The sequence below is a fragment of the Diabrotica undecimpunctata genome, chromosome 1 (genome assembly GCF_040954645.1).
Source record: "Diabrotica undecimpunctata isolate CICGRU chromosome 1, icDiaUnde3, whole genome shotgun sequence".
Lineage (NCBI taxonomy): Eukaryota > Metazoa > Arthropoda > Insecta > Coleoptera > Chrysomelidae > Diabrotica > Diabrotica undecimpunctata.
In genome coordinates, this window is record NC_092803.1 from 158,059,048 (window position 1) to 158,074,457 (window position 15,410).

At 31.6% G+C, this 15,410-nt stretch overlaps 1 protein-coding gene across 1 annotated transcript in view; it reads right to left on the reverse strand.

The window, feature by feature from the left end:
* LOC140432426 (uncharacterized) overlaps nt 1–15,410 on the reverse strand; it is a 523,599-nt gene that overhangs the window by 25,471 nt on the left and 482,718 nt on the right. The window contains exon 3 of the mRNA XM_072520321.1: nt 10,980–11,251. Coding sequence (XP_072376422.1) covers nt 10,980–11,251 — 272 coding nt within the window. The remainder of the gene's footprint in view (nt 1–10,979; nt 11,252–15,410) is intronic.

The following is a 15,410-nucleotide window of genomic DNA, read 5'->3' on the forward strand; positions in this document are numbered from 1 at the left end:
AGCTTTGACATCTGTAGTAGAAATGCAGTTATATTCAAATCGAAGATGCCAATCCACCTGAAGAAAAAAGCATTCAATCAGTGTATACTACCAATCATGACATACTGCCGCGAAACTTGGACACTACAGAAAAAGATAGTATCGAAAATCAAAGTCACTCATTCAATGGAGCGATGCATGCTAGTGTAATAAAGAGAGATCGGAAAAGAATAAAATGGAGCAGACAGAAAACCAAGGTCACTAATGTAATCCACAGAATTAAATCTTTAAAATGGCAGAGGGTGGGACATTTAGCGACAAGAACTGACAATAGGTGGTCCACTAGAATTACACTGTGGTATCCAGGAGGCGTCAAGAGGCGTCAGACTTAGAAGACGTCCAAATTTAAGATGGGACTATGACATAAGGAAACAAGCCTGTACAACATGGCACAGAAAAGCGAATTTTAGAAAAACGTGAGCAGATATGTAGAGTGAAAAAAGAAACAAAAATAATATGATTAAAATGTAATTAGGTGTTCTTTATGTTTTATTAATGGAAGTAGTATATTAAACCTGTCTTGATGGTATGCAACATGTTTTGAATGCAGGTGTATTATGGTGTGTATATGTAAAAGTAAATCTTTATTTTATTTTTGATGTTTTGTCTTATTTACTAGTCGTGAGATTACAGTTTATTTATTATTGTTATTTATTTATTATAGATAATTTTTATATTGATTTGTTCACAGATGTCTTGAAAAAGAATTAAAATAAATTCGAGAGCTTGACAGTAAGTCAAAGAGTTTTCTTTGTCTTGTGGGCCAAGTAGACTGACTGCATCCTCAAGAATCAACAGTCACTAATACCACCATCTTAACTAGAAAATAAAAACTCACACAGTGGAATCATTAAAATCAAACCAGCAGATCAGAGGATTTCAACAATTACACTAAAATAATTACTAATACCATTTTTTAAAATACATTCATTAACTTTTTTGCTTGGATATTAATGCCTTATTAAAATTATATAGAGGTACCTTGTATTATATATATATATGTATATATATATATATATATATATATATATATATATATATATTATACTAATATTACTAGTGCCTGTTTTATTATTATTGGCATTCTTAGTTCGGTTGATATGACACATCTCGAGAAAAAATCTATTTTTATAATTGCTTAATGATTCCAATATTTTCACGTTATCATAATCCAACTGGTGGCATGTTATTATAAAATGTTCGACAACATAGCATGTTTTATTTTTCCCGTTGCAGTCACTTTTGTGTTGTGTGATTTACTGTTTCAGCTACTGTCTTGTTTGTCCAATATAACATCCCTGGCAACCTAAACACTGTAATTAATATATGATATTGCGATTATACATCACTGGTATCCGATCTTTAATTTTAGAGAATATGGTTTTTGCATTCAAGGTTGCTGTATTAACTAATTTCTATATTTGTATAGTCTTTAATCTGATACTGATCTTAAATAAATTCCCACGTAGACCGTATTATGAAGTAAACCAAATTTTCTGGAATATTAGTGAACAAGTATGTCCAAAGAAAATTTCTTAAATTTAATAAAATTTATTTTCCAAAACACGTACTTTTCTGTTAGTAATATGTGTTACCGTCAAATTTTTGGAAAGACCATAGGTAGTTCTATTAGTCCGATTTTAGCTCTGATTGTTTTAGATCATTTAATAGCAGAAATTGTCCCTACTTTGCCCTTCCAGCTACCTTTTCTATACAAATATGTTGATGATATAATTTGCTCTGTTCCACAAGATTATGTACAGACAACGTTAAAAGTTTTTATTTCATTCAAAAAAAACATACAATTTCCTGTTGAAGTGGAGAAGGACACTATTATACCATTTCTAAATAAGTTATCCGCAAATCTAATAATTAAAATATAAAAATTAACAAATACGCAAAACCTAAAAATCTAAATCTAAAATTAAAGATCGGACACAAGTGATGTTTAATAGGAATGTCATATATCCATTACAGTGTTTACGTTGCCAGGAATGTTATATTGGACAAAGGTGACAGTGGCTGTAACAGTGTATCACACAACATAAAATAAGCATTACAATATTTAACATTAGTTAAATAAAAAGATGTGCTTTTGTCAAACATTTTATAAAACAGACCACCAATATTTTAAAAATGGTAAAAGTAATTATTTTAGTGTAATTGTTAAAGTCTTGTTATGTGTTGGTTTTTATTTTAATGATTCCACTCTGTGAGTTTTTATTTGTTTGAAAGTATGTTCGATGTATTAATTGCTTTTAATAATAATTTTAGTGCACTCCTATTGAAAATAATAAACATTAGAAAAATATCGAGTTTGACGAAATAATAGAATCGTTTTATTTTTTGACCAAAAAATCTGATGTAATACCTTAATACAAATATTTGAGATATACATTTGTAAAAAATATTATATAAAGTGTCTTCATTGTCTTCTCATGAGTTATGTATTTCTAGGGCATAGATATCATTATTTATAATTTTATCGCTCCATACGAATCTAGGTCTGCCTATGAGTCTCTTCTTTTTCTTCTTCACGTGCAATATTAGAGCTATTCGACGTTGGCTATCATCATTGCGAAGGCTACTCGATCGTCTGCCACCTGGAATAATTATCCTGCATTTGATATTTGAGTCCAGAGTACAAAGTCAATAGGGTAGGTTTTCCGTTGCCTTCTTCATTGCAGTACCACAACCATTCAAACTGCTACAGTCGTGCTTATGATAGTTCAGTTTCAAGCCTTGTTTAATCAAGCTCTGCGCCTTAAGCTAGTATTGATGATCGCTGCTGCCCTTTACCAGGGAGGGATAGAAAATATGTAACTAGAATTTGGAGGGATAAGGGAATTAGATATTATTTCTGTTTAGTAGGTATTTTCTAAGTAGGTTTATTTTCTTTGATCTTAAAAAGTGTCTACCAGCTACGCGCACTGCTCCTTTAGCAAACACGTATGATCAGAAAATGTGGATAACAAAAAGTATTTCAAAATATTAATAAACAAAAACCAGCAAACTATTTTTCGATTAATACAACTTAAGTAGACATTAATAACTGTTTAAAACGTATAAGAGTAGCTGACTTTTTTAAAAGTAAGTTCTATTATATTACTTATAATAAAAAATTACAAACATTAAATAATAGGTAAATGAAAAATTTAATCAAATGCAATAATTTAAGTAAGTTTATACTGTCATGTAAATATACAAAGAATATTATTTTTTGGCAAGTTATTAGTTTTCTTCCTCATTTAATAATTCCTGCAACTATAATATTTACGTATTATAGCAAGCAAGATGCCAAAACTTTATTCAAACTTGGCTGGAATATAGAACGATGAGATATTTGTTTTTGTGGAGTGATTGTGGCCCAAGCAGAAAACCACTTTTTGGCTCACCGTTTGTTTGATTTAAAGTGCGGTGCTCTTTTATGTTTAACTCCGGAGTTTTGGCCAAAATGGAGTTGAACTCGAACTTTTGTTAATATAATTTAAGTTTTTAGAAACCTAAAGCTTCGAAAAAAATAAAAACAAGTATGATATTATAATAATTTTAAAATCAGTTTATGGAGATTTTGACGAAAAAAATCTCAAAGGGTACAATATAACTAAAAAAGTATGCAAAAGCCATACTTTTGAAAAAAAAGATAAACTAATAATGAATTAAAATAGCAATTATTTGCTATTCATTAAAAACAATTGACGGTTGATAATTCTGGTATATAAAATATGATTCCAAACCATTGTGTAAGTTAATACAAAATTTTAAATATAGATAGACTTTAAAGTTCGAATAGACAACGTTCTGTAAGACTCCAAAATCCAATTAAACATCATTTGTCTAGCTAGGGTCTACTCTTAGTATTGCACTTTTCCTTATTGGCATCAATGACATCGCTAAATCATTTAGCCCATTAGTCAAAGCCGGTCTATTTGCTGATGATCTTGTTATATTTTGTCGAGAATAAAATATATTAACAATGACAATCCATATACAGCAAGCCATTTACAAATTAGAAAATTGGTCGTAGCCTACTAGTCTAAAATTTTCTTTTAGTAAAGAGAAAGCAATCATCCTTAGTAAAACTTTAGAGAAGCATATTATACCACCAAAACTCTACCTATAGAATTCACCAATAAATTATTCAGAATCCATTAACTTCTTGGGAGTAAAACTGGATAATCAACTATCTTAGCAATACCACATCTACTCACTCCGTGTGTCATCTCAAAACGGCCTCAACTTAGTGAAAAGTATCTCTCATAAACAATGGCGTGCTGACTTTCAAACTCTTATTACTGTATACAAAACCTTAATTCGTTAAAAATTAGATTGTAGTGCTGTTGCCTACAGGTTAGCCAAAGGTTCACGGTTTAAACTGATCCAGTACATAATTCAGCAATTAGAATTGCACTGGGAGCACACTACACCAGCTCAATTCAAAGTATGTATGTTGAATCAAGCGAACCTTTAACTCAGGAGAGAATACCTTAGCCTCATATATGCCTCACACAATTCATCATACAATTCATCATCATACAATTAAACTAAATTACTTTGAACCTGGTCATTCATATATGTCAGCAGATAGTTTTCACCACCAGGTGGAATTATCTGTAAAAAAAGAGGAAAAAACCTATGTCTTCACATATTTTGTTCAGGCAGTTCAACTTTTAAGAAATCTATAACTTGCTTTTTAAAACGTCGTATTCAGAACTAGAGCCTTTTAACTGCCTTCGTTTTTTGACCGAAAAAGTTATAAAAAATGGTTTAAAGCCTTGAGGTCATTTAGATCAGCCTTATGGATTTCCTGTTGAAAAAAGGGACAATATACTTAAAAACCTTAAACAGGTTTTGTCGCAAAATGGAAAAGACTTTTGGTTAAATGCACCCGTATCCACTTCTGAATAAAGTTAGCTTCATTTAAACAAAATATTTAAATATAAAGTTCATTCGTTTACCAAATTCCCATCAGTAAACATGAGCACGTGTTGATATTCGCCGTCTCATTCGTCAAGAGGCTATTAAATATAATTTATTACCTTAAGCGAGACAGATTCTCATGTTACAGATCCCAACTTGCCATCATCTTAAATTCAAATTGTATCGTGTCGATTTTTAAGTTAATATATTGTATTATATTTATGTTATAGTTATTGTTAAGTTATTTACTGGTTGTGTTATTTTTTAGAGTTTAGTTTAATTGTGATATAATGATTAAATTTCAAGAAATTTTTTCACTAACAGTTTCAAAAGTAAATATTTTTAAAAATTATATGATACATAGGTCGTACATTAGTACGACCCTGTTTGCCTTACACGTGGTTCTATTGACGATTGGGAATTTGTAGAATTAATAGGGTTTAATAATATTACTTCTTTTCGTTTCAATATTTTGCTTATGTTTGAAATAAAACCTTATTTCTTATAAAAGATATTTATTTTATATTCCTTTTTAATCATTATAATGTATTTATTATATTATAAACTAATAAACTGCTTAGCGAAAATGCAGTACTGCATTCTTCCTAAACAGGGAGAAGTTAATTTATGTAGTATACTTAGAAAGAACGCAGTAACAAGAATTTTTAGAGCAAATAAGATGTTTTTTGCCAATCTTATGTATAAATATGAATTCTGTGATATACAGTGTAGGTAAAACTTTATGGTCGGTATGTATCTTACGTGAGATGGAGTGAGAAACACCTATTTAAAAAAAGAGAGGTATATTGGGTCAGCCCATTATATCGTCGAAATAGCATTAGTGGAACTAAGAAAAGAGGAGAAGTTCAACATTGCCAAACTTATTGGTTTTATTTGACCTGTTGTCTTTTTAGCATTTTAACAACATTCTAAGATAATCAAGTTTGGGCGAATTGATTATTATAACTTGAAATATATTATTATTATTATTATTATAACTTGAATATATTTATTATAACTTGAAAAATAAACTAAACAATACAAATAGTAAATCGTACTTACATTTACATTACACGTTATTATTAAATCGCGAATCGTCTAAATTGACATTTAAAAACGTAAGTTTTTCTACTTTACTTTTTGTTAACCATGTTCTTCTTTTATTTAAAATTAAAACGAGATTTTGAACATGTCTTCACATTTACAATACTTTTTGCTAAACCCGATATTAGTAATTGTACTACGTCGGATACTATGGATGTAAGGTTACCGTTTGCTAAAATTTTATTGCAAGATTCTTGAAGGCAGCGTACCATAACAATCACTGAACTACCCTTCAAGTATTTTTGGCCACTCATTGTACTTGTTATTTCTTAAGGCCGTAAAATTTGGGAAAATTGAAAACAAATAATCCAGTCTTCATTATTTAGATTTGGTCCAAGTCTAAGTCTGTATTAACTAATACAAAAGTGGAACGGATTGCCTCTTCTAACTCGGTCATTCTTTTTAACATGTAATAGGTGAAGTTCTACCTAGTTTCCACGTCTTGGATTGGCCGTTTGGGAACTTTGTTATGTTGTAATTGACACTTTAAAAGCCTTTTAAAAGATAAGGTACTTTTTTTGAAATGTGTTTTTTTAGAAACTGAAATTTGAAATTAGTGAAATAATTTCACTAATTTCAAAAGCGATCTTTTCTGAATTATGGTTTCCAGAAAAATGGCAGCAGCCTAATAAAATCGTTTTAAATTCTAAATTTTCGGTTAAATATTGTCCTGTTAATGCGATATAACTCAGTTACTCCATATGTCCAAAGGTCAGTAGTAATACAGATATTTTCTACTTCTTTAACAACTTGTGATCTAATAATTTGCTTAGTTTTGGTATAACATTCCTGAAGTAATTGAAGTAATGAGCCTGACGTAATGAACAAGTTTTTCTCTTTGGTGGTTTATATCCAGGAATAAACCCTGCAAACTTTTTAAAAGCTCGTTCTTTAACTATGGAAAACGGATGAAACGAGTCTTTGCATAGGTTTATTAAATCCATATCTATTTGTTTCTTTTGTTCTAAACTAATATTTTTATTAATGGAAGTATCCGTCACCTTTTGACGCTTGGGTCGCGGTGGCAGTATGTCAGTACTTGTAGTAGAAGTAGTCGAAACAGTAGAAGAAAAAGAAACTGATAAAGATGACTTAAGTCCAGTATTTATGATGAATTTATTAGACATGACTCATCTAAACATACACCTGTATCTAGAGGTATAAAAGAAGTCGACATGTATTTGTCTGATGATATTACCCACAAAAAATTTCAAACGGTGATTGGAACTGTCCATTACAGTGGTGGAAAAACCATCGCCATGTATATCCTAACTTAAAATATATATTCATAAAATATTGTAGTATTGTAACAAAATCTGTTCATTGTGAACACATGTTCAAAATCTGGTTTAATTTTAAACAAAAGAAGAAACAACAAGAAAAGTGGAAAAACGTATGTATTTAAATGTCAATTTAGACGATTCGCGATTTAATAATGTGTCATGTAAATGTAAGTACTATTTGTATTGTTTAATTTATTTTTTAAGTTATAATAAATATATCCTTCGTTAGTTTCTTTCAATATAATAGCCAATATGTTTTTTGTGTACTAGTATATTTGAAACTACTGATAAACAATCAACTAGTTACAGTTTACGAAAAACGGTTCCGATAAAAATGTCAACGACCCACCTCTAGTTTCTTAGGATCGGAACCAGAGATCTCAGATCGGAACTAATCGGAACTAATCGAAACTAATCGGAACTAATCGTCTTACTACTGGGCAATGGGCAGCAATAAGGGCACCAAGGGGAAATATGATTGTTATCTTTGTCTGTTCGCTGAAAATATGTTTTATATCTGCGTTAGATATCCTGTTAAATATTACCATACCGACCATAAAGTTTTACCTACACTGTATATTATGTATACAAAGTAGAGAACAAAAAAAATTCTGAATAGTTTTCAACGGCTAGACATTAAAAAAAACTCATTTTGCTCAAATGTGATGCAGATAAGGCAGTTGGGCTAAGGACGGCAATTTATATATATATATATATATATATATATATATATATATATATATATATATATATATATATATATATATATATTATAATCCTATGTATAATTAAACTTTTTTTAATAATGTAACTTGCATTGTAATAACTGAAAATTTATAAAATAGAATGTGTATAATTTAACCTAGGTAATGCACAATTCTATCTTTGTTGGAAAATTGGTTTACTCTCATATAAACTCGTTTTATACATATTTCATTGTGTAACTGTGGTAACCTTTTAGAAGAGAGTTCATTGAAATATATTTGCATTAATATAGAGCATTGTGTAAACAAACCTTCAAGCTGTTTATTTCCACGAGCTTTGTGAAAAAAGTTTCAAAAATAAACGCCCGAAAATGAAGTCCCTAAATTTCAATAAAATTATCATTCCTTTTAAAGTCTGTTTCTCCACTTTTGCCTCAGACCGTAGGGAATTTGATTTAAGCAAAAGCTCATATTTTTTAAGTCTTCGGAGAGCCTTTAAAATGGAATTTCTAAATTCGGTAAAATTAACAATTAAATCACACCATCATCTGGAAACTCCCCTTTCTCAGATTTAGGGCATGGCTCAATTTAACTAATTGGAAAGGTTTTGGACCTTCCTGCTAGCTGCTCACTTTTTAAAATAATTTTACTGCATTGCGTTGGATATTTCTGAGATCTACACCAAACAAACAAAAACAAATATTTAACGAAGGGCTACAATCTGAATATTTAGATAAGTGTATGAATCGAAATATGTAGCTTGTTCAACATTGAGCTATCTAATAGGGATTCTTAATCATTTCGCTAAAAATATTGCAGTTTTTAGTTAGACAATGAATCCGTTCTAAAAATGACTTTAGCTATAACACTTTATTATTATTTTATTATCTGTTAAAAAATATCTAGCCTTATCTACTAAGGAGATAAGGGCGACTTCTACATAAACTAGAACATTTCGGAGTTCGCGATACTTTACTTCGTTGGATAGATGATTTCCTGACAGATCGACATTACAAAGTTAGAGTTGGCGAATTTTTCTCTTAAGACAACAGGTTAGGGGAAAGTGAACTACCTCAGGGCTCTCTCCTTGGACCTTTGCTTTTGACGGTTTATACCAGCGATGTTCCTTATTATATTTAAAGTAAAATATCGTTCTCTGCTGATGTCATAAAAATATATGCCAATCCAATCATAAATTAGCTAACCCTTTAAATGGACTTAAATTCTATTTACACTTGGTGTTCCTAGTGACTACTACTCTTAAACGCAGAAAATGTGTGATGCTTCGAATTGGTAAAAATAATTCACTTGTGTCGTACTTTGCTAACCATATTCATCATCATCATCAGTAGCTCGACAACCCCTTCTGGGTCCTGGGTTATTCTAAGATTTTCCGCCATTTTGTTCTGTTCCTTGCTTTGTTTTTCCAGTTGGTAATCTTAAGTGTTTTTAGATCTTGTTCAACTTGTTCCATGTATCTAAGTTTGGGTCTTCTCTTTGACCTTCTCCCTACTGGTGTTTGCCTCATTATATGTTTTGGTGTTTCAGTCTCCAACATACGTTCAACATGACCCATCCAGCGTAGACGTCCGAGCTTTATGGATGTTATGACATCGGGTTCATTGTATGCTATGTATAGTTCAAAATTATATCTTCTGCGCCATATGTCATTTTATTTCACCCCCTTACATATGTGTCTAAAGATGTTTCGTTCAAACGTACCTAATAGGTTCTCATCGCTTTTCGACAGTGTCCATGTCTCTGAACCATATACAAGGACCGGTTTTACATGACCATCTTACTTCTATTTATAAACGTGCGAACTCAAGACTATATCTTATTCGGAGGTGTTTCTCGAGAGTTTCAATGCAGTCATTCTGTAAACTTACTATTTACGTAAGACCCATTTTTGAATACGCTGGACCAACATGGTATCCTAATTTGATTCGAGACAAAACTTTGTTGGAAAACCACTTGAATTCCCTTGTAACCGAAAAGACCTTCTTATACAGAAAGATTTAGCATGGCTAACCTTACTTCTTTTTAACTTCGTCGACAATATGGAGACTTAATTACCATACTTAAAATATTAATATTCAATTTTGGAAATCTCGATGAAACGTTTACCATAAATCAAAATGAACGCCTCAGAGGTCATCAGTTTAAACTTAAAAAAGAGAACTTTTCTACAAGATCAAGACAGAACTTTCTATCAATAGAGTTTTTGAGAGCTGAAATAACCTTAGTGATAACATTGTTCTGCTTCCTCTACCAACGCGTTGTTGAGTTGTAATTGTAAATTGTAATTTTTTAACTTTTTTTGTAATTTTTTAGTTTACTAGTAGATTATATATATTACAGGATTCAACTTGTAAACAGAATACATTTTGGAGACGGCTATCGCCGTATTCCCGTTCTTCTTCGTCAATCCTCCCGGTCCAAGGCATGCTCCTCCTCCAAACCTCTCGATTCCATTGCTCTTCTAATTCCTTCATTCCATGAGCGTCGAGGTCTACCTCTTTTTCTTCTTCCGGGGGGCTTCCATCTGTGAAGTTTTTGGGGCCAACGTTCCTCAGGCATTCTCAATAGGTGTCCAAACCATTTTAAACCTCGTCTTTCTATTCTGTCAATGACCGTTTCTGTAGCATTCATGTTATTTCTTTCTAGTAGATTACTTATGGAATTTCTATGTTTTTGAGCATAATAGGGACTTGTCCCTCTGCACTGGCATATGTATAATATTAAAATTTATTAAAGAAGAGACAAAAAAATTCAATTGCAATCTTACCAATCTATCGGTTATAAAACCAGCAGTAATAATTTGCTACATTCCATTTTTATCAAGACTATCTTCTCATATAAATATAAATAATAAATACAAATGAAGTTAAAAACTAGTTAAAAAAATGTTTTTTAACACAATACTTACTCATTATAATAAATTTCATCATACAATGACCCAATCTCTTCAGGATCATCATCAGTAAACATCGGCAGTTTACAGTTTTGCCTCGTTGGCGGATTTATCATTCCACTGCCTCCTGCAAACGAGGAAAATCGTGGCGTGTATCTGTCCCAATTCGAAGGCATGCTTGCAGTATCCAAGGACCTTCTTATCCTCCGTGGATTTAGCTGATGATGTACTGTAGCTTCGAGAGCCATCTGTAGTTGCCTCTCTTCCTCTTCTTCATTTTTCAATACCTAAAGATGAATTTGCATATAATAATTTTGGTTTTGAATAAGTAAATATACAAATATTGCTAATGGTTAAAATTATGTTGCGATATTGGGTTTGGATAAATCTGTCAGAGTTAGTTCACAGATAAAGTTTAGTGGGTTCTTCGTTAACTACTTGAAGGATGCAAGAAGATAGATTTAAATAAACATAAAAATAGCAACAAAATATTTCTTATTAAAAGTATTTTTTATTAATGTAAAACATATATTAATAGACCAGTCTATCTCTAAAAAAACATTGATTTCACGTAACAATTTTATATGGATATTTGATGATTCTAAAAGATATATGAGAAGTTGTTGATGAAAAATCATTATACGATCCAACTTATAGATGGCATATCAGTGAAGAACTAAGAAGCTATAATCCGTTAACGTGGTGGTACTCGTGAAATACCGCCAAAGAAAAGTGGCAGGGAAAGTTGCCCGCTGCAATATCTCGGCATGTTTCTTGTTATTGGTCATAGAAGGTACTGGTTTTTTTTTGGAAAGTGTGTTTCGCACTTTCCACGAAAGATCGCCCACGAGGCGATCCGCCTGTAACTGGTTCCAATAAGTCTAAAACCGATTTTGTTTGAGCTTTCACCCGTGGTCGCAGTAGCGTTGCAACTTTTTGCAGCACGTTGCTCTAAATATTTGGTATATTTGGTAAACATTTTAGAATATAAATGCTTTAAAATTAGTAATCCGTGAACATGATGTCATTTGTTCGAATGTCTATGGTAGCCGAGAAATATATTTATAAACAAAAATATTGTTTTTTTTTGGTTCAGAAAAACTGAATAAATAATTTAGTCATACTATACCGCCACTCTTCAGTAGTTATAGATGCGTCTTAGGTTAACAATTCATTAAAAATATTTTAATATTATCAGGTAATTTATTACAAATACACAAAAAAGCCACAAAGACAACCTCACAACTTATAAAGTAAATTAAAATAATTATTTACAAACAAATTTTCCTGGACTTCCTACTTGCACACAGGTCGATGATTTCATTAAAATCTAATTTTTCAAGCAGATCATTATTAATATTTAAAACAGGGAACGAATTTGTTTCTTCCGTCATCGTATTTCTCAAATAATTTTTGACCCGTTTTAAAGTGGAAAATAATCTTTCACCAGTTGCGTTAGTAACCATCAGCGATAAGAAGATTCTTAGTGCTATTTCTACGCTTGGGAAGGTTGCAATTATATTATTTTTATGCAAAAGCTCCATCACAAAAGTAGTACTGTGTGTTGTTGGATTTTTATACTCAACTTACTAGTAGTGACATTATAAAATATTTTAATTGAATACACTTACTTGCTAGAAATGTATCCACGTCATTGGAATAAATATTCACTAATACCGACGCTTTTTCTGAAATCACGTTATCCTCTGAAAGAGGCAGAGAAAATAAAAATGAGAAAGTGATGGCAAGATCTTCATAAGCTTCTCCTTTAGATTTCAAATTATTTGGGAAATAATCAATTGTTTTATACAGCACTTGGATTCTAATCTTATTTTGAGGTGTAAGAATCTCTTCTGTATATGCTTCGTCAAACTGTAGTTTTCTTTTGCGATTTCTAATTTCTTTGCTGTATTCCGTTTGTTGTGATAAGAGCTGCCCCTTTTGTTCAAATAAATTACATTTATCACGAAGAGACTCGTAAAAATGTTGTAATGAGCTATACAAAGACGAACATGTATGCAAATCCATATTTGCGCTTTGTAAAGATTGACAGCGAACTGGCATCTTCTCGTCGTCATTAAGAGGAGGATAACTCTAAAAGTGCTTGCTTTATATCTTGATAGCATAAATTAAGAGCTTTTAATGCATTAAATCGTCCTGACCATCGAGTCACATTAACTCTTTTTGGAATAAATGTTGTATGGCCATATACAATTTTTCAATAGATCAGTGAGTCGTTTTCATCAGTTGAAGTTGAAGCTGAGAAAAAAACATAAATTTCTTCAGCAACTAAAAAAGAAGTACGTTCCATAGTACATTCTGTTGCATGTTGCACAATCAAATTTAGGGAATGGGCTGCACATGGCACGTATTTTACCAAACTATTCCTAGATTTTATTCGGGCTTGGAGACCGCTATAAACGCCAGACATGCTATTCGCATTGTTATTCGATTGTCTACTGCAGTCATCGATATTTATATTCAGGTTGAACAAAATTTTTACAATGCTGGCTTCCATATTTTCGCATTTGTGACCAGTGTAATCTAAAAACTTTATAAATCTCTCAACAGGTGTTTCGATGTCCGCCCAATACCTGATAATAAATGCCAGTTGATCTGTAAGTGTTATGTCAGGCGTAGAGTCAACACTGATTGAATAATATTTGCCACAATGAATTTGTTTTACAATTTGTTCTAATATTTGGTCCGAAAGCACTTGCAAAAATTCAAAACAAATCGTTTTTGATAAATAAGATACTCAACCACAGTCTTTTAAAGCATATTTTTCAATATGTTCTTTTAAAAGAGGTGATCCAAGGTAAGTCTGGTAATCCAAGGTATAATAGCATTATTAGTAGAACCAAATTTTTCGTCGGTTCCTCTAAAAGGTAGTACCCTACTAGCTAAGAATTTTATGACACTAACGACTCTTTGTAATATGTTTCGCCAATATGTGGTCTCATGTTCAATCTGTTGCTGCAGAGAATCATCGATCTTTGTCATACGCAATGAATTTCTTGAAATAAAATTTTTAATATGTTCTGAATGAACGACCAATCTTTCATGACTGTCACACTTTTCTTTAGCCTTTTTCCAGTCATTAAATCCAATAAAAAGGAAAAAGTGCAATTTTCGCTTGAAAAGAGTCGACAATATAAGCAAAATAAAGAGCCTGTGCTTTTGGAATAAACTAACCAGTCACGCTGAATATTTTCACCATTCTTTAAAACTTTATAAAATAGTGATTTAGTGCAGTACCTGTTTTGTTTTCCTATTTTTATTTTTGAAGATTTATAGTCTAAAGAATTAAGATCATGTGTTTTGAATTTTTTCAGCACTCCATCTACACTTAATACTGCATTTAATTTTTGTTGTTTTTTTTTTGGAAAACAGTTTATAACTTTTGTCGTTTTCAAAATGTACCTTCTTCCTTTCCGCTCATTTTTTAAAAACGTCACGAAAACACTTCACTTAAAAAATAAGTGAAATTTGAGACTAGTCTCGAAAACTGCGCTAACACGACTGACTACTGACGACATGACGTGTTGGAGCCGGACACGCTGCCGCCAGGCACAGTGGCACTGGCCGATTTCATGATGGGAGCGTCGTACCGCCTCTCAAAATTTACCGCTGGGGGCTGATAGTTTCATAGCCCCCCCTTAATCCGGCACCTGATCCAAAACCAGTCGCTTCGTTTTAATTTTTTGTGTGTACGACGCTTGCCTCACCGTTCAATTACAGTGTATTTAATTTATCCGTCTCTTGTATATAGGCTAATGATTATGTACTTTAGAAACAAACTACAACGTTAAAGGTGTTTTATTGTTTCATATAATTGCCACAAAATGGTGTGAGTGGCGAACTTTGAAAAATCGTTTTTGGGATACCTACTGTAAATCCTAAATAATTTTGAACGTCATTTTGAAAGAAATAGATAATAGTTTTTTATTGGTACCCCATTTTGCTTATTTAAAGTACGCCTCAGCGTGTTTAAATTCAACTTTCAAAAATGCGCGTGTTTTAAAGTTCCCATGTCAACATCAATAATATGAATAAAATATCGTTAACAAATGTTTCAAAAGCTTTATTTAAATATTTTAAAATCTTAATCTTTTAAATGAATGTGAAAAGTACAGCTGGTATTGTTTGAAATATCCATACTTCCGTTTTTTAAATCAGAGGAAATGCTGTTCAAATTAATACTACCGACATTTTCGGAAGCTTAATTTTTGTTTTCCTCATTTCCATAACAACGAAAGGTATACTGGTGTACTGCATCACAAATTTAACCATTTTACATCATTAGTTCTCATTTCAATTTTTTGTAGTAATAATACATGATTTTAAAATGTAACAATAAAGAAAAACAGCGTAAAGTATTCGTGGAGAACTGATCTTTAAAACACTTGCTCTATTTCGAGCACTGCCTGTTTGTAAGCAAACCCT